This window comes from Perca fluviatilis, chromosome 5 (genome assembly GCF_010015445.1).
Source record: "Perca fluviatilis chromosome 5, GENO_Pfluv_1.0, whole genome shotgun sequence".
NCBI classification, from domain to species: Eukaryota; Metazoa; Chordata; class Actinopteri; order Perciformes; family Percidae; genus Perca; species Perca fluviatilis.
The window spans coordinates 26,002,772-26,023,435 of NC_053116.1; the positions used below are offsets into that span (position 1 = coordinate 26,002,772).

General features: G+C 39.7%; 1 protein-coding gene across 4 annotated transcripts in view; it reads left to right on the plus strand.

Annotated features, from left to right (window-relative positions):
- Nucleotides 1-20,664, plus strand: part of espn (espin) — a 49,195-nt gene that overhangs the window by 1,480 nt on the left and 27,051 nt on the right. For all 4 annotated transcript variants that reach the window (XM_039800766.1, XM_039800763.1, XM_039800767.1 and 1 more), the window contains exons 2-7: nucleotides 2,872-3,065; nucleotides 14,163-14,349; nucleotides 14,661-14,843; nucleotides 16,065-16,196; nucleotides 17,782-18,037; nucleotides 18,598-18,869. In XM_039800766.1, coding sequence (XP_039656700.1) covers nucleotides 2,872-3,065; nucleotides 14,163-14,349; nucleotides 14,661-14,843; nucleotides 16,065-16,196; nucleotides 17,782-18,037; nucleotides 18,598-18,869 — 1,224 coding nt within the window. The remainder of the gene's footprint in view (nucleotides 1-2,871; nucleotides 3,066-14,162; nucleotides 14,350-14,660; nucleotides 14,844-16,064; nucleotides 16,197-17,781; nucleotides 18,038-18,597; nucleotides 18,870-20,664) is intronic.

Sequence of the window (20,664 nt, forward strand, 5' to 3'; positions counted from 1 at the left end):
AGAACATGGTGACCTTACAGAAATATGACTGAATGCTTTTTTTCTTACTGTTCTGATAACATATTAAAAGGCAGCATATGCTAACACTCTGAGGAATAACAAATAAAGAAATCAAATTCAACTCACAGCAGATGTAAAATCCTGTCAACTGGTAGGTATTGGAACATTTTGTTTTTTGTCTTTTGTTGTAGATCCAGTTTAAACTGACTATGCTGCACTGCCTCATGTTTCCCTGGTAATGAAGTATGAAAAACTGGATTGTAAAAATAATACAGTTTATACAGTACATACATTAACTCACAAAGGGCACATACAGTATATACATACATAATGTCTGTGTAGTTTGATATGATAGTGGGGGAGATATTTGGTAGGGAGTAGGCATGGGCCGGTTACTGGTTTCAAGGTATACAGCGGTTTGAAAAAGTCACGGTTTCAAAACCACTAAAACTTTCTGTCATACTGTTCCTAAGGTATGAGCTGTTTTTTATGAGTCTTTAAAGACAAAAAGTGCACTTTAGAGATCAGTCTTCCTGCCAGTGTGCAGTATGTTTAAAAATAAAATACATTGTGTTCAATTTTACCCAGACATTAAAAAAATAATACATCTTAAAGCTGTAACTGCGATACCGCAATACCGTGAAACCATGATATTTGTGCTGAAGGTTATCATATGGTCTGAATCATATACCGGCCCATGCCTAGTAGGGAGTATAGACTCAAGTACCTCATTTCCATGTCTCTGCTGGAAGTAAAATGCAAAGTATTCACATCAGGGAAGGAATGCAGCAGGCACTGGAGGAGTCTTAATAAAAGCTGTAACACAGTTGAACTTTGGTGTTCTGTGAAGTGAACCCTCCTGCACCACTAAGTCTACTATATGTGCATATATTTGACAGTGTTTGTAACCATTATAGTCTGGTGTGCCTCTAAATCTAGTATTTTTCTATACATTGGTTCTCTTTAGTAACACAATATCATCTAGGTGATATGTTAAAGTTATGTTCACTTTTACATAAAAGCTTGAAATTTGGTACACTCGTACAGATTGGGGCCCGGAATATTTTCAGGAATGGAGCCATTGCAAAAATGTCTTATGTCGACTATTTTACTTTCCACTAAAACCAAATTATGTATTTTGCATCATATCTTCTGAACCAAACATGATAACACAGAATGTCTACGCTTATGTCTTAATGGTCAATGATTACAATGATACCATATACAACATCATAAACTGTTCAGGTGAATGGAAAAACATTAGTTTTTTTTCTTTTCGTTTGTGGTTTAAAATTGAAAAACCATGATGATTCTGTTTATTCTTTCATTGGTTTAAAAGAAAAAACAAACTATAAAAACGTACATAGACCCTGCGGGACTTGATTGCGCTCTGTCTCTATTATAATATATTATTATTATAATCCTTCACCATCAGGACGTAGGGATAGACATCCCCTATTATGTGTTATCATGTTTGGTTCAGGAGATATGATGCAAATAGCCTTCATATTTAGGATAGTAAAATGGCCGCCATGGCCGCCACGAGGCGTTTGTGATGGCTATATTTATAAACTATTCAGGGATCCAGCCTGAACAAGGGTACCATATTTCATGCTTTTATGAAGAACTGAACATATAACCTCAAATTTGGTGCTGCAAGGTATTCCCGCATGCTTTGGGTGAGAGACAAGGTACTCTCTGGAAAGGTCACCAATCTATTACACTGACACTGGCCACTTAGATTTTCCAGTTCACCTAAACAGCAGGTATTTTTTAAATGTAGAAAGAAACTCAGACACGTGGAGACTGTGCAAACTTCACACAGACATGATCCAGCCAGCTAGGACAGATTCATCCCTAAGACCTTCCTGTTCTGAGGCGACAGAGCTAATGACTAAGCCACCTAGCTAACCCTTACTCGAAAATAATTTAGACTAAGAACACAAACAGAAGTACCAACGCTGAGACAATCGCGCACTCAATCTAACTTCTAGTAATCTGTCATTCTAAATTTGAAACATTAATAAGAGCTCTATCACCTTTTACGGTCTCCATTACTTCTGCTGCCTGATGGACAGCAGAAGAGCAACAAAGAATGCCCCACGCCACCAACTTACTGATAAGATTTTTGGCTGACATTTAATAAAAACCTATCAATTACCACTTGCAATGCAATCTACTTGATGGGTTACCAATGCTAGCTTTTGTTTTCACCATTGTGTTACTGCACTCTGATTCCGATTTTATCTGATGTTAATAATGTGCATCTGAGGCCCTTGCTCCCTTCAATAATACACATCTATCCACCGAGTATGCAAATACTATTTTCCTTGTCAGCTATTGGTCCATATCTTGACACAAAGAATGAGTTATGTAAAAAAAAAAAGGTTTGAAGGAAGATGGAAGCCGTATGTGTTGTTTGAGTCAGGGTTGGATAAGAGAGTTGCAAAAGCTATGATCTGTGTGTCTTCTAGACCATTTATTGTTAAATAAATCACTTTAGTCATGACAGGTATTTGGCTTTAATATCTGGGACCTTTCAGATTCTCTTTTCTTTTTCTGGTTCAGCTGATTATCCTGTAGGTTTGAGTGCAAATGTCAGTCTATGTTGCACAGAAATACAGCGTTAGAAACTCAAGTTTTGTCATGAAGAATGATGTGTGTGTGTAATATTTTCACAAACTAGGTAAGCGTTTAAACATGAGCTAAGCAAGGCTTTATTTCCTTGCTGAAAAATGCCTGCTACTAAATCACAGCATTGAACAAAATGAACCAGCAGAATCATTCAAACCTACCGTATATTAAAAATAAATGAAATATCATTTCAGAACCCCATATTTCAGCTCTGTTTGTCTTTTGTTTGACTGACAGGACAGGGACAGTTCTGGTGCCACCGTTCTCCACCTTGCATCCCGCTTCAGTCACCATGAGATCACCGACTGGCTACTGAAGAGTGGCGAGGTGGACCCGGGGGCCTCCACCGATACCGGCGCCATACCCGTTCACTATGCTGCTGCCAAGGGAGACCTGCCCTCTCTCCGACTGTTGCTGGGGCACAGCCCAAAGTAAGAGTGAAACGGTTTTGTCTCTGCAGCGGTCTGTAAGCTCTGTGTTAAAACCTGATTTGTCAGTGTGATTTGTAAGTTGTTGATTTCTTCTCGCTGTTGTCTAGGATTTACGATCTTTGGTGCAGGGAAAGCAGATACCTTCGTTAAGAACACTATTTCTAAAAGCAGGCTGGGTGTCATTGACATACAGTATTTTACACAAGTTATACAAGATGTTATCTGTGTGATATTTAGTAATACACAAGAACGGTATTTTGACTTTCTGATGGTGAGCATCCATATAACCGATCAGTGCTAAATGTGTCGATCTCTAGAAGTTACTTTCAATCATCACCTTTCTATTATTCCAATCCTCTGTGTTTAGTTATTGTCCTGCCTATGAAAGACATTTTAATGCATGTTACTGAAATTTCAAAATTACAATTAAAATCTGAGGATAGTCATGTTAACATATATGACAAAGTTAGGATAAACATCCCAAATCAATATAAAAGTACATTATTTATATTGCATATACAGTACACCCGCACCTAATCCACCACACATCTACTACTCTCTCTTTCTTTGACCTGATACCCTTCAACACCTCCTTCAAATTTGATTTTAAAAGAGCCTTTAGGCTATGGCAACTTTTGGATTTTTGTAGGCTCTAGACAGTTTTCTCCAACTGTTTGTAACTGAAACAGGTTACAGTAGATCCATTGTTCATATTTCAGACTGCTGGCACTGTGGCAGTCCGACATTGATAATTTATCTACCAGATTTCAAAAGGACAACAAGTCGTTCTTGTTCAATTGTGTTTGTCTGTTCTGAATGTTTAAAAAAATAAAAACAATAAAAATGTATCTTAAAAAAAAAGAAGGACAAGTCAACTCTCAATTCCTTTCAGATGCTTACCAAACAAATGAGGACTGATACAAAAACATCTGGAGTTTTGGTCAGTAGATCGGCTTTGGGCTCATACTGTAGGTAGTATTTACAGCACCAACTGGCACTGGTAAGAAGCAATCTAAATCTTGCTTTTTTTATACCTGTAGAGCAATAAAAATACTTTGTGTTCAAATCCCATTTAGAAAGAAAACCTCTTAGTGGTTTTAATTTCCCAAAATACTGCACACTACCATAGCCCTGTGTGCTGCTTATGTAACACATCTATAATAATTTCCATAATGTTGTAAATATTTAGAAGTCTGTTTCAGAGCCATGTCAACAATCAAATAAGGGTTTGTGATCTTATATTTTTGTTACCAACCTGCACCGTCAATTGCAAAATTAGGCCCAATGTAAGGCCAATTATTTTCTCTATTAATCAATTATTGAATAGAAAAACAAAACATGCCTATCACAATACCCTAGAGCACAAGTGACATCATTACATGTCTTGTTATGAACCCAAACAGTTCAAAACCCAAACATATTCAAGAAAAGCAGCAAATTCCCACATTTAAGAACCAGAACCATCATCAAGTGTTTAAAATGAATCTGCAACTATTTTGTTAATTGATTCATCGTTTTATCGACTGCTATAGTAAGAAGTGTTTGTGTGTGCATGTGATGTGTGTGACTCCCCTTTGATGAATATCATCCCTAATCAGTTCAGTGTCAGACCCACCAGTGCCCTGTAGAGATAACGCCCTCCCATTACATCTAGGACACGGGTGAGGCGCTGTCTTTTCTGGGAAGCAGCACTGAGCACATGACAGTATGAGCACAAACCAACACCACAGACACTTTCTAAGCAGCAACCAGGTCACTTGCAGGTAAAATCTACTTAAAAAAAAAAAAAAGGAGGCATGTCACCATACACGGGAAAATATGCAGCATCGGGATTCTGAACTGCAGTTTTGTTATAAAGTGTATTATCATCAGATCACTGTGAATTCCTTTTTGTCAAAAGTATTCACAGGGATTTGTGTCGGACATTGCCAAGTAGGTGAGTGGGATAATTATCTGTTAATTAGAGCCAGACCAACACTTAAGGTGCTGGCACACCAAGCAGACGGCAAAGAACTATTGGCGATGAAGGCCGACTGAGCGTCACTTCACGTATCCTCACATTGCCTGTGTCAAAAAGTTGCACTTGAACAGACAGCAAAGACTACAGTCGACGGCCAACTAGCATGTAGGTTCTGCGCCTGTGTGAGAGGAAATAACTCTCCATGCCAGCAGGATCTATTTTTCAGTCAAAAAGGGGAAACTGGATATATAAACCGTTGCTATGATACATACAACAAAACAGCATTTGCCCTTCGGACACCAGGATTTGGCTAACCAGATTGTTCATCTCCTGGACTGTCATCCTTTCTCTCTGCAAAAAGTTTCCCTGCAGTGGGGAAGCGGGAGACCAAGAAGCCTGCTGCGGCCGGCTGGCTAGTTAGCTAGCTAATTTCACACAACATGCCTTCATGCTACACTGGTTACAAAAAAGAAGTCGAACAAAGTTGTGCGTCCTCTCAGTCGTTTTCTTGATTTCCTCACTACAGTTTTTCTTCTCGTTACTAGTTACCTTATATATTTATTAAGCTCAATAGCCAATCAGATGGATTCCTCTCACCAGCATCTTTCAACATGTTGAATCGGCCAGAAAAAGCCAATGAGGGTCGACCCGGGTCAACGAGTGGCAACAGTGCCTGACACACCGCAAAAACTAGAGCGACGGATGCTCACCGTTGGACCAACGGCCGACAATCTCCTTGGTGTGTCAGCACCTTTACAGTCACTGGAGTAAACAAACTAAACACTGTGAGAGAAGGTGTTCGCTTTTTTTTCCTCTAAAGAAACAGTTCTTCATATTTCATGAAAAGATCCATGTTGTGACACTTAATCTTTCTAGTATATGTCCAATTGTGATTGATATTTGTTATGTGCATTGCAGCACTACATACGTATGCATTTAACTGACACATATGGGGAGTGTACAGGTAGGTTCCAGTGACTTCCTCTGTGGCTTCTCAGTAGTGTGGCTGTAGATTGTTTTTTCCCTACAGAGAGTGGTAACCAATTAATGCTTTTTAACCTTAAATTTGTCGTTTTTATGTTATTGATATCAAAGTGAATTACACGAACAGGTCCATCTGGGTAACGTTAAGTAGGCAAGACTATTGGTACCTTGTTTGGTTTGTTTTTCAGTTTAGCATTATTGATAGCAACACCGGTCTGGTTGTAAAAGAATAAAAAAGGAAAATATAGAGATAACTGTTGAGCTAATGGATGCTCTCTCTGCAGGTGTCTACTTCAGCAATCAACAATGATCACTAACTGCTGCCATAAACAAATAGAAATGTAATTAATTTACGACATGGTCTTTAAGCTAAGCGGCATTGTCTGTTGAACATCTTTGACTTAGATGACCTGAGCAGGATGAGCAGCTTGTCCAGACTCCAGGCACTAACCTTGTGCTCTGCACCTCCAATATTGTGTGGTTGCACCCCAGACAGGTGCATGGCTGCTGAAAATTTTATGAGCCTCAGGGACATGGTAGCTCCCTGATAGCTGGGCCCCATTCACTCTTCTCCACCACCAATCCCACTGTTGCTGTTTACCACCATCTCCACGGCAACGCGCAGTAGCACCCAACCAGCGATAAGATAATGAGGAAAACAAATCAGTTTGAATAGATGGGCTGCTTTCTAGTCACTCGCCTCAGGCATTGTTCAGAATTGAACTTTGCAGGAGAGAGATAGCATTCTTGTTTCAAGGTTTATTACAAGCTGCTAATTTGTAGCAGCAAGTTTTAAGAGGTAATTAGATGGCTCAGGGTTTGTTCTGCTTGAAAAATCACAAGGACAACATGACCCCCTCTGTTACATCATCACTTTAGTAACTGACCGACTAAAATTTCCAAAACGTGATGAAAGGCCAGTGCTTGTAGGATCCACTGAGCTCATTGCACGTTTTGTTAATATTTTTTTATTGTATAGTTATTATTTTAGGATAAAAGTATTACAAGTAAAACATGACAAACATGTTTTCTTTTAAATGTCAAGTGCCCAGGTCAGAAGTCCCCCTTAAAGTATAGACAAGCCTCAGGGGAGAAGCCTTACCATGAAATGGCTGCAGCATTCAGCTGTCTGCAATGTTGTACTCATTAAGAAATCACAGTCTTGTTTGTGTTACAATTGGCACAGCACAGATGCAGCTTTGTTTACCGATATTTTAGTGTTTGTTAGATTTTCTAAGCTACATCTGAATTGGTAGCTTGTTCACCCGTCCACTCTAAAGAACTAAAACCAACAAGCTCATGTGCTGCTGTGCCTCTGCTGATAGCCTCGGTACACAAAGGAGTAAATGAATGAACACGTGAAAGAGAGAGAGAGAGAGAGAGACTGACTACAGACAGGTTATGTAATCAATTAGTGTAGATTAAGATCTTTGGCCAAGCCATAAATCCAACATGCAGTTGAAAAGGGTAGATTCACGAGATACTCTTCTAATTTATATATACAGACTTATTTAGTCTTATACTTTTCTCACTTTTCTTGTGGATAGAAAAGTTGCTGAAACAGGAGTACTGTATAACTCAAATGGAGTAGAGCATAAAATGACTTAGTATGAGCCTCTAATGTCAGCCAGATGCTTACTGTGTGTCCATGTAGCAGCTCACAAAGAGGTTCAATATTGTCAAGCTATGACTTGTTAGTTCTTAAGTTAGTTGGCAGTCAGCATTACGTTTAGACATGGAGAAAAAGGGGTGAATAGGTGAATAGAGTTTTTCACTCAGCAAATGGATTTTCAGCACTTTTTCTTCAGCACTAATCTTCTTAACTTCTTGGTACAAGTTGGATAAAAATAAAATGCAATGTAACGTGCCATTTTGAGATTAATTCGAACAGAGGGCCCACAGTATTACAACTGTAGACTTTGTAAGACTATTGTTTTCAAGTTATTATAATAATAATAATAATAATAATAATAATAATAACTAGAAAATTCCACAAGAAATTTTGACAGTGTGCCTAGTACTTGGTGCACATTCGAATAACGCTGGCTAACAGTAAATCTGCTGTTTGACATGTCCTGTAAAGAGAGGATAACATGGCCTACAGTAAAGAGTCTCAATGATGGGTGTGAAGTTGTTGCTATGGTGATTTCCACAGTGAGGGAGTGGGGAAAGGGGGAAACAGTATCTTCCATGGGTCAAACATGTCCATTTAATGATAATTATACCTCTTAAGTTTGTTCTGTAATTCAAAAATGGTGAGTCCAAACGGAAAAAATATTATAATCACAAGAAAGATAAAGGTCTGGCGAACACATTGATGTGTTTTTTTATGTTTGTGGAGTCAAATATATGGGACACAGAGCAGGTAACAAGGGGTGGTGATGGCGCAGTGGATATGACACGTTCCTTTGGTGTGGGAGATCCGGGTTCGATTCCCACTGCGATACATCAACCAATGTGTCCCTGAGCAAGACACTTAACACCTAGTTGCTCCAGAGGCGTGCGACCTCTGACATATATAGCAATTGAAAGTCGCTTTGGATAAAAGCGTCAGCTAAATGACATGTAATGTAATAATATAATGTAACAGGGAACAGTCTGTAGCACCCCACTCTGTCCTCCCCTCTAGCTCTTAACATTCCGGCCACATACACACACTGGAAAATCTGAAACTGGACGATACATAAACTGTGATTTGGTAGAACCCGTGCTTGATATCAGAATGCCCATTCAGCCCTATAAATGCCAATGTCCTGTCTTCGGTTTACACTTTTAATTATTTTTCTACATTAAAGTATGGCGATACAGCAAAGAGTCGTTGTTTTGAGCTATATTAAGCGATCCCATTAAAGTCTATGGGAAATTTTGCTGCATTTTTTTGCCGATTTCTTGAAAACCGCGCGGCAAATCTCTTCGAAAAGTCATAGCACACCATTCCCGATCATTACACACGTTTTGAAGTATTTTGTGTGCATGTGTTGGCAACGCTCTGTGACTAGTAGCGGGACAAAAATGTGGCAGAATAAGTAAGGGGCACAATAGTCATTCTGCCGATTGCTGCTATTGCAGCACATCGGCACACTGAATAACTTTAATTCAGACTCACAAGTCCATAGCAAGACATGTATAAAAGATATATATAAAACTATACATACAAAATACAAACCATCTGTCATTTTAAGAATTTGTGTGCAAGCTGTAATGCCAGTGCTTTTTGAGTTTAAAAGAAAATCGAAAGCAGTTCTTCCTAGGACTTGTTAGAGCCTCTATGACCCCAGTTTCCGACTCATCCAAACGACACAAATGTATACATTAATTGCCTCAATAGTGCCTCACATGTAAAAACACCAGCATTTACAAACAATTGGCTGGCACTATGCCATCTGGATGCCTCATCGCATCATTATATGCCACAGTGAGTCTGCGCGGACTACTTTTCCTGTAGCTCCACCAGAGACAATTGCAGAACACATACGAAACTTGCGAAACTTGTTAAAACCTTGGACGTGCAATTCTTAAAGTTAAGGATTACATGCTCTTCTTCAGGTTTAAAGTGCCCATATTATGAAAAAAACACTTTTTCTGGGATTTGGGGTGTTCTTTTGTGTCTCTGGTGCTTCCACACACATACAAACTTTGAAAAAAATCCATCCATGCTGTTTTGAGTGAGATACGGTTTCTGAATGTGTCCTGCCTTCAGTCTCCTAGTGAGCTGTTCAAAATCGGCTCGGACTGTGACGTCACAATCCGAAATGAGCTGGCTAACCGCAACCATTAGCTCGTAGCGTTAGCATTAGCATGCTAACGCTAATGCTAACACTAGCATGGTACCTCGTTCTCAATAGCAAAGCACTGCTACAACACACACAAGTTCACCATAATCTACAAAAGAACTACTTACATGTGCGCCCTCATTTAGAAGTCTCCCAGCTAATCCTGCCTTGTAACTGACTGAAGTTGGAGAAACAGCCTCTTTTACTTCTATGGAGCTAGCTAGCTGACATGATCTACATCTCAGCTACTGAGCATGTGCGAGTGCAATCAAAGATAGTACAGAAGAAGAAGAAGAAAAGAGGTCTCACTCTGTAGCTAAAACAGAAACCAGGTGAAAAGAGGATCTGCAGCAGAGAGAGAGAGCTGTGCAGTACAACAAAAATATGGTGTTTTTTGAAAATTAAACCATGTAAACCTATTCTGGTACAACCTTAAAATACAATTATGAACCTGAAAATGAGTATAATATGGGCGCTTTAAGAACTCATTAGACAAATTGGCAATATGCATTGGTATTGAGCTGAACACAAGGCCATTTCATCTAGTTTTGATTATGTGTAGCCCTGAATCATACCCTAATCCCCTGAACTGTTCTACTCATGTAGGACCACATCGATGTCCCTGTGTGTCTCTACATGTTTGTTGTCTGTTTTAACATTGTCTTTGTGTAGTTTTTGGGCTCTGTGTTAACAGTTGTAACCTCTAAAAGATATAGATAAGAGCTGCATATTATTTAATCACTACATTTCCATGATGAAATATGTCAAATCTTTCAAAATGTCATACACAATAAACTTGGGTTAAAGAGCATAGATTCTCCCACAACATTATTCATTATTTAGACAGGAAAAACTACTGAGAAGCTAACAAGCCTCCATCAGGCAAGAAGCCCATTAGTGTGACATCAATTACTCTGCTAGTAATAAAGACAGCCTTGGTCTTTGTTACCGTGTACATGGGGGGAAGGGAGAGGGCAGTGTACAGACAATTACTGGGGTAAAAAACTCATCGGAGCTGAACTGGAAATATATCAAATGTCTGCTACTACTAAGTGTTTTTTTTTCCCTTTGAGTGACAAAGTGACTGACGAGGTAGCGCCCCTTGTGCCACTTGCTAGCTCCATCGTCACACAAGGCTAACCTCTTTCTGAGCTTTTTGAAATCCACACCTGTTCTCCAAAAGCACTTCTTTAGTGGAGTGTTCAACCCTCTTCACTTTGGAGAGTGACAAAGGCAGCGTGTGCTTTTGTTAGAATCGTATTGGTCTTACCTCGAATACACTCAACATTGTCACTCTCACAAAGTTTGTGGTTAGGATTAATGACAAATGTATACTTCTCTCTTACATACAGGACCAAGTGAGCAGGTGAACGTCAGTCCACTTTGGTTACACTTATCAATTATTAACAGGTCTGCCCACTTCCTGATGACAGAACCGTTGATTACTTCCCCTACTTACTTCTTTCTTACTTATTTTTGAAATATTTAAAGTGTGCTTGGTTTTACTTTTCCCTCTATTGCCCAGATTTCAGTTGTGTATTCTAACATTTTTCCTGCAAGACAAGGCTATGCCTCAAATATACTCAGCAAAAAAAGAAACATCCTCTCACTTTCAACTGCTTTTTTTTTATTTTGCCCCTAACAATAAGTAAAACTTTGTATGAAATGAAATAAAATTATTAAAGAAATAAAACTGAAACAATTAACATACATGTGACTAACTGAAATAGAAAAATGTGTCCCTGAACAAAGGATGGTCAAAATCAAAAGTCACAGTGAGTATCTGGTGTGGCCACCAGCTGCATTAAGTACTGCAGTACACCTCCTCCTCATGGACTGCACCAGGTTTGCCAGTTCTTGTTGTGAGATTTTACCCCCCTCTTCCACCAAGGCACCTGCAAGTTCCTGGACATTTCTGGGGGGCATGGTTCTCGCCCTTACCCTCCGATCCAACAGGTCCCAGACATGCTCAATGGGATTGAGATCCGGGCTCTTCGCTGGCCATGGCAGAACACTAACTTTCCTGTCTTGCAGGAAATCGTGCACAGAACCAGCAGTATGGCTGGTGGCATCATCATGCTGGAGGGTCATGTCAGGATGATCCTGCAGGAAGGGGGATGTCTTCCCTGTAACTTTTGATTTTGACCACCCTTTGTTCAGGGACACATTTTTCCCATTTCTGTTAGTCACATGTCTGTGAAACATTGTTCAGTTTATTTCTTAGTAGTTGAATTTTTTATGTTCATACAAAGTTTTACGCATGTTAAGTTGGTTTCTTTTTTTGCTGAGTTTATATGATTTTTTGCTGAGTTTATATCCATGTCTGACAATTCCACAGACACATTCTTGCTCAGAATAGGACCTAAATAATCATAAGCAGATACAACCTTTCATGTTAAGATTTGGACCAGAACATGTTGTCATCCACATGTTATTTTAATGCAAGGTCTTTTGTCACCAGAGTTTTGGCCTTGAGCCACATCCTTTTCAACGAAGGTTTGGCAGGGTCATGTTTGTGTCTACAAGATCGACCTGTCCACTTAAGCCCTGCCTCTCATTTCCCTTACCTTCTACGCTCCTCTTTACCTACTCAGTCTGTCTTAACCACTGGCAAACCTTCGTTAAGCACAAAGCAAGTCGGGCAAAGCCAGTGGAGTTATAATCCTCTTAGGAGACTCATTGCTCATTTGTCACTGTCCAAATAAAGCACACCCTTATGGGATTTAGTGAGAAAGCATTCACTCCCTGACCTCTCACTGTGGCTGAAAAGATCTGGGGCGAGGAGAGATACAGGCATTGGATGGGCTTTTGCATTGGAGGCGGGGCTAAGGACCTTGGAAATCTGGGAGCGGGATTTGGTTCAGCGTCACTGCTGTCTGCTCTCAAAATAGCAAATGTTGACATTGACAACGGGATGTTTTCCTGTCAGTTACCTGTGTCCTTCAGGCTACGCTGACACATCCAACCTTTGAGATGAATGTGTTTCTGTGATCAGACACCTGAAATAGTGAACAATGATTTGATAGCAGTGTCTGAAGAGCACACAATTTGTGTATGGGGTAATTATGGATATTAGTGGATATTTTAAATGAATTGATCCGAGTTGAAAAGAGGAAGTAGACAAGCTGCCATTACTGCAGTGGCACCTCACTAGAAAATCTGCACACAGCACTGTAATATATGTAAACGTTTTCCCTTTAAAGTGGTTTTGCTGAAAAATCTTCCCAGCAGATTGTGTAGAACCGGTTATATGTTGAAAATATAGATATCAAATTAAAATAAAATAAAATGTAGTTATTTTAAAAAACTTCGTCCATATTTTAACTTTTCAACAAAAGTTTGTCCAGTTTTAAAAGACTGTAGATGTCTTTTCTGGGCTGTGCTGTCATCAGCTGCTCCAACTACAAACTGAGACTTTGGAGGGGAAAACGAAAAGTAAAAGCTACAAAAATGCTCCATGAAATTAATTTTTACATTCATAATTCTCCATTATCATTATTTATTCATGTCTGGTTTGCATTCTGAGCGGTTTGCTACCAAAAGATCGACCATGTGCTGCTAAAGACAATCTGCAGCAATCTGGTTAAAGGGGCAAAGGTGGGCTGCCACCCCACTTATCTCTTGCTAACTTGGTACTACGTTTCCTGGCCGTAGGTCCACTTTACAACATCATGCGTTTTTTCCGGTCTTGGTCTCAATGTAGAGTTTTATCGTCTCGTGGTTAAAATTGCAAGAATCGAAGCCTGGTAAAACAGAATCTTTTGAATTTTGAATAAGGAATTAAATGGCTAATTTTCACAGCAAGCACGAACTACTTAAGAATTAAGTGACATAAGTTTGTGAATGTGACTTTCTAGGCAAAACAACAGAGGTAAACTGGTGTTGCTTGGTGCATGGTTTTGCATTCAATTTAAATGTTGCATTGTCATTTGAAACCAAGGCTCTCCTCTTTAGTTTATTTGGCCTGAAAAGATTGCTGTTAATAATCCATGCATCCATTCATTTTACTTAAAATATACAGTATATGCTATATGTACAAATAACATTTATTTTATTCATACTTAATTTGCTTCTGTATTAAAAGCTAAAGATACTTCACAAAATAGTATGTGAGACAACTGTGGGTGTGGACATTAAATTAGTAAAGCCAGTCATGAATGTTTGTACCCCGGATATTATAAAGCTAAAATCACACAAGCGAAATTCCAATGGGTTGCATTCAAAATCCACAATTTTAAGTATGTGGGTGTCAGTAGATGTTATGGATGCAGAGAAGAGGTGTAAGTAACTCTTCTTTCATTCCAGTTTAGTGATGAAGGATGAAGAGGCTGCAACATATAACTTCCATTATAGCCATTTTGTCTCTTCATTTTCCTACAGCGTTGTCAACTCCCAAACTAAGAATGGTGCCACGCCGCTCTACCTGGCCTGCCAGGAGGGTCATTTGGAGGTCGTCCAGTACCTGGTCAAGGATTGTGGGGCGGATCCGAGCATCAGAGCCAATGACGGGATGACACCTCTGCATGCTGCTGCCCAGATGGGCCACAACACTGTCATCGTCTGGCTGGTATGTTGGGATGTCAGGACACTACAGAACAAATCTTGTATACAAATAGAGTACATTGATTAATTTCTTGATCCACATCCCTTGCTTAATACAGTTAATACAGTTTCATATTCAAAATGACACTTTGTTAACACCAGAAGAACTTTCTTGCATCATGTTTAAAAAATGTGTCCTGACCATGTTTTTAATAGACTGTGAAGGCAAAGATTTTCTAACTTTTTCCCCAAAAGCAGCTTTCATTAATTCCTAATGTTTTAGAAGATTACTTGATGAGATGAGAATAACTTGTATCATTATCCTCCCACCTTTAGATGAACTGCATAGAGATCGGCCTGACAGACAGGGACAGTGACGGGGCCACGGCCATGCACTTTGCAGCCAGTCGTGGCCACGCAAAGGTGCTCAGCTGGCTGCTGCTGCACGGCGGAGAGATCGTCACCGACAACTGGGGAGGGAGCCCGCTTCACGACGCTGCAGAGAACGGTGAACTGGAGGTGTGTTTTGTTTTTTACTTCTATAGTGCTCTACATAGCCTTATAAATTACAATGGTATGCAAACAATATTCATATAATTCATGTAGGAGCATTACGATTATCGCTGCTCACATATCCATACCAAGTTTCACATTTAACCATCTGTTTTGAATGAGCGGCCTCTAGCTTATGGTTTTACCACCACTCCGACCTTATACTTTGACTAAACGTTTTGTTAAGTCAAGTCTGGTCAGTCTGCTTTTTCAGTACAAGCTTGATGTATTAAACATGGAGAAAATTGCGTTTTTTTTGTCTGACATTTGCACTGCATAAGAAGGGTTTGAAATTGAACTCAAAAGGAAACTGACCCAAACCCTGACTTACAGGGTGCTGGCCCAAGTTTTGGCCTGGAGAGAACATTATTAAGAAGCTAACTGAGACACGAGTCAATATAGCGACACAAAGCTTTCTCTGAGAACAAGCAGCTTAGTCTGGCTTCCGCTTGGCATTTGACAGGGGGGTTTCAAAACAGATGCTTTAAACTATTCCAAGTTTATTTTGATTACCAGAAATGCTTTGTATTAACAAAGTGGAAGGTTTGTCAGGGTTGCAGCAGGTGGACCCAAATGCAAGACTCTTCCAGCGAATGTGCAGAACAAACTCTTTATTTTAACTCTCACAACTAACAAACTCAAAACTACAAATGACCAGGACTTACACAGGACTGACAGGGAATGACGAACCAACAAGAGACAAAAGGAAACAGAGAAACTAAATACACAGGGTAACGAGGACTAACAAGGAACAGGAGGCACAACAGGTGAAACAAATCAGACAATCACAAGGGAGGGAAAACCAAGGACAGGAAGTAAATTAGACAAGACAAGGGAGACAAGACAGACTTCAAAATAAAACAGGAAACAGAACATAACAGAACCCACAATCATGACAAGGTTTCCCCCATCATTTAGAAACAAAGCATATCAACCCTACACTAAGTATTCTGATTTTATGAAGCTAGAATTTCTGTGAACACTGTGGTCTACATCCGAGTTGTGTAATTATTCAGCCAATACTTTCAACTTTTGAGACAGTTTCCACAGAACTAATCATCTGCCAGGTTTTTGTGCAAGTTAGATTTACTCTAACTGATTTAAGCACTTTGACTGACACTCATTTTCTCCATCTTATTCATATCTGACTTTTACCACTTTCTCCGTTTCTCTCATGTCACTCTCCAGTGCTGTCAGATCCTTGTGGTCAATGGGGTGGACTTGGGCATCAGGGACCAGGACGGCTTCACAGCAGCAGACCTGGCTGAATATAACGGCCACTCCCAGTGTGCCAAGTATCTGCGCACTGTGGAGAACATGGTAAAAGACACAGCTGTGCATCCTGACCATCTCTAACCTTCCTGTGGACAGGGCCAGACCTAGCAGGATATTATCAGTGAGGATCAAAGTATTTTAATTTAAGAAATAAACCTTAAGTAAGAAGAAACATTAGGTGTAGGTAGTTTATTCTATCTTGATCATTGGCTGCCCCTTAAAATACTTTAATTTTATATATAATAATATTCACATTAACAACAATACAACATTTAATTATTTTTACATCATAAACAATATCTCAAAATCTACTGATTGGATTTTCTTAAAACTTGACTGAAGGAAGTGCTACATGCTCTTTAACACCAACTGCAGCCCATCAGGTCAGTGGTATTATATATATATATATATATATATATATATATATATATATATATATATATATATATATATATTTATGTTTTTTCCACTGTTTTTGTGATATCTGGATATGTTCATCTTTGTCAAGCCAAATATCCAATTGAAACTATCCAAGAAGCAAAATCCCTCTTTACGCCCACACTAGGGACATAACTGGGTGACGGGATCATAAATAGACTTCAAGGTTTGGAACCACAGCTTTAGTTGCTTCACTTTTTTGTTAAATGTCTCAGTCACTGCTGGTTAGGTTCTCATCTAACTTGGGGACATATGGCTTATCAATTTGTCTTTTGCATTTTGGAACACTAATTGGTTTAATGGGAACTCAAACCAAGAAAACATACAGCATTTCTTCCAGACAGAACATTCGTGAAGCACAGCATGTGAACTGTTGCCTTGTTTGTTCTATCAACAGCACCAATACCCAAATTCCACTTTAATCCAGCTCTGCATGAAATTATAATAAGTTATAATGTCTACTGTAATGACTACATCTTCCACGACTAAACTATGGTCCAAATTCTGTGTGGTATTAGTCAAACATTAGATTTTTTATATAGTCTAATGATAATTAATAATAACAATTCTTCCTTAGTTGGTCCCCCAGAGCCAAAATGCAACCTTGGAAAACACAAGACTGTCACTACGCCAACATGTCCCTTGACTGACATCAGTTTTTCTCTGCTAATTACCAGAGCTATTAACACTTGATTAACAGTGGACTCCACAGCTTCAACCCACTGATATCCCCAAGTGGCCAGAGGAATAATAACTCCTCCGCACTGAACTCTCTTTGGTGTGTGGGAAACATATTTCCTCCCTCTTGTACTCTTCCCATTAGGGACATGCAGCCAACTGAATCCTGCGCTGTGGGAAAAGCAGCGGGCCCCAGAGCCTTTTTGATCAGCTGTGAGAAGTTTCATTAGTGTGCAGTAATTAAACTCAGAATGCTGTTCTCCTTATGTTAAGCATCAGGGACTGAGAGGAAGTGAGATTTAAGAACTGATGAATGTATCCGTTGTGTAATGACACTGTATCCTTTTAAATCTAAATTAAATGTATATGTTTTAATAATTACCAATTACTTAAGAATGAATTAATGCATCAATGGTTTGTTGTTTTTACTACTGTGGAAATCATATCCACATCTAGGGCAATTCAACAAACCGATATAATGACGCTTGTATTCATGAAGTTCATCCTCTGACAGAGTGTGGAGCACCGTGTTTTGTCTCGGGACCCCTCAATGGACCCCGAGTACAAGCAGCCGGACTCAGGGCTCTCGTCCCCAAACACCACCATGCCCCCTGCCAACCAGGCTGCACACTTTGACATCAGTTCACCATCCAGCTCCCTGTCCAACTATGACTCAGCCAACTCCAGCCAGTCCAGCACTGGCGAGAAAAGGAGCAGCTTAACATTGCCACGAGGCCTGCCCGCTCAGCTGAACACAGTCGCACACACAGGTCTGCAATGCATGTAGTACAAATTTTAAATGTTTTACACTTTACACTAGAATTTTGTTTGATAAAAAGGTTAACCAAGGGGTGACTAGGATATAATTAATATATTTAAATTTATTCCCAATAATGTCCCATGCTGGGAAATATCAAATGATGATGAGCTCAACAGTCAAATGTATTTCTTACCAGCTAATAATTAGAATGTTACTGTAGGTGACAGGCTTTGCTGTCTTTAGTCATTTAGCCATACATTCTCGACTGCTGTTACTTGTAAATGCCAAATGTAGCATCTTAGCAATTGGGAAGCCTCACCGGTTTACTGAAGTGAAGCTAACATTAAGCAGCAGTTTGCTTCCTTTTGGTTTATGTCACAGGTGCATGGTATACTGGTGCTGCACCCTAGTGGTCGGTGTGCAGATAAGTTTGTTTTGGATGGGGTGGACCGATATTAGAGTAACTCATGTTTCTCATTCATGTTTGAATGGTATTAAGATAAGCAAGCAGAGTAAATTATGAGAGGGTTTCTTAATGCTTTGTTTTATTGAACCATGTCTTTGTTACAGGTGCATCAGAGTCAGCCATTTCAGACATGCAGGCATATATGGACTTGCTAAACCCAGACATTGGCTCTGACATACCCAAGAAGAATGAGATACCTGCTGAAGCAGACTCCAAGCCCCCACCACCACCAACCTATCCACCCCCGCCTCCTCCACAGTCTCCACCGGTGCCCCCTCCACCCCCGAGCTTCCCAGCACCACAGCACCCTCAGGAGCCGACGTCAGCTGAGTTCCTGAAGGTGAAAAGCAACTTACGACACGTGGACAAGACAGAGGTAAGGACACAGGCAGTAAGCTCCTGCTTGAGCTCAAAAGTGGAAGCCGTTTCAAGTCGAGCCTCAGAGCTGTGCAAAGATTTCCTCATCTAGAGGGAAATCTACTGACAATTACATGTTTAATCGGATCGTTGTTTGTGCTTGTCCATCGAAATGTTTCACTGTGCATACTTGAATTTCCCCTAAGGGATCAATAAAGTATCTACCTACCTATCTATCTATCTATCTATCTATCTATCTATCTATCTATCTATCTATCTATCTATCTATCTATCTATCTATCTATCTATCTATCAATCATAGTAAGTAGGGTGTCACCCTTTGACTTATTTATTAAGAATGTTTAAGACAAGCAAACAGTGTAGTAGTGCATTTCTTATATGGGATGATGCCCAGCACATGGCAGTATATATACTATGTTAGGTAATTGTTGCTCAAACATGCATAAATATTCCAAGTTTTGGGAAAAATATTGAAAAATGTTTTGCTGAATCTGTGACATGATGAGTGATATGGAACAATCCTAAAGGAGCAGAAGGATCGGGGTGTTTGAGATAAATTGACAATTAGCTGCCATTTTCCCTTGTGTCTAATCAGTTGGGCTATTGCTCTTGTGTAACAACACGCCTTGTCTGGGTGCCTACAATGATGTTATTGTGTTAGCATGGCTAACAAGGCTAACAAAGATGCTCATTACCGTGGCAGGCCTGACACACACAATGGTTGTTGTGATTGGTTTGGTCTTAATTCCACTAATTAATCTGGCTACAGATCACTCAAAAGTGTGTTTAAAAAGCGGACAAGGAGCAGCAATTAAAATTGGCATCAACATTAGTTTCAGTGCTGCTTTTGGTGGTTCAGTGCTGCTGTGAAGTACATTAAAACTGTTTGTGACGTTTTTCTAGTTCAGTTGTTCAGAGAACACTGTCATAGTTATAACAAAGAACCTATTCAAGAGATCACTTTCACCTCATGAAGAATTTATCTCCTGGTTGTTGCCATAAGTTCCAGTAAGATAGCAGGAAACAAGTCTCTGTCCAGTCGTATAAAAAAAGTTGCTTTAGTTTCAACCAACCACCACAAATGTGAGATTTTTGCACACTTTTCAAATAATCATTGTTTTAGTATTTATTTTCTGCAAGTATAACAGAAGCAAAATAGTGTTTGAAATAATGTTTTCTTGTTGCATAGTAATTTGTACTAACATCTCAAAACCAGCCTGATTAAAAGGTTGCCAGTGCTATATCGTTTCATCTTAAAAGTCAGGGAGCTGCAGAACCAGCTGATATGCTGGATATATCAATTGCTCAGACAGAGGCTGTGTGGATAGATCTGCTATGCAAAGTCAGTTGTTGTTAGCGGTTATAACGTCCACACAGGTAGCAATAGTGTCCTGTCTCCAGGGTTAGCCCTGTGTGTATTTGTGTGTGCACGCATGCGCCATCAGCCATACGGGGGAGGGTTTTTAATTAATGCCACCCCCTCTCCTCTCTGTACCCAGGTGACCAGCCTGGGTCTCGCCCTAATTAACAATTTAACAAAAGCCAGTGCTCAGATCATATGCACACATGCATGCACACACACACAAACATTCACAATTAAGATCAGTGTCTACCATATACATTGGGAAAAACAATGTACCTTGGGCGCCATAGTGACAGGGAACAATAACCTCATGCAGGGATACAGCCGATCAGATGGACCAATCTCGCAACATGTAGACGTAATACAGCTTGGTGTGTAGAAAAGATATTAAGAAAACTACTAATATTGTTGAACCAGTTTAAGTAAAGGA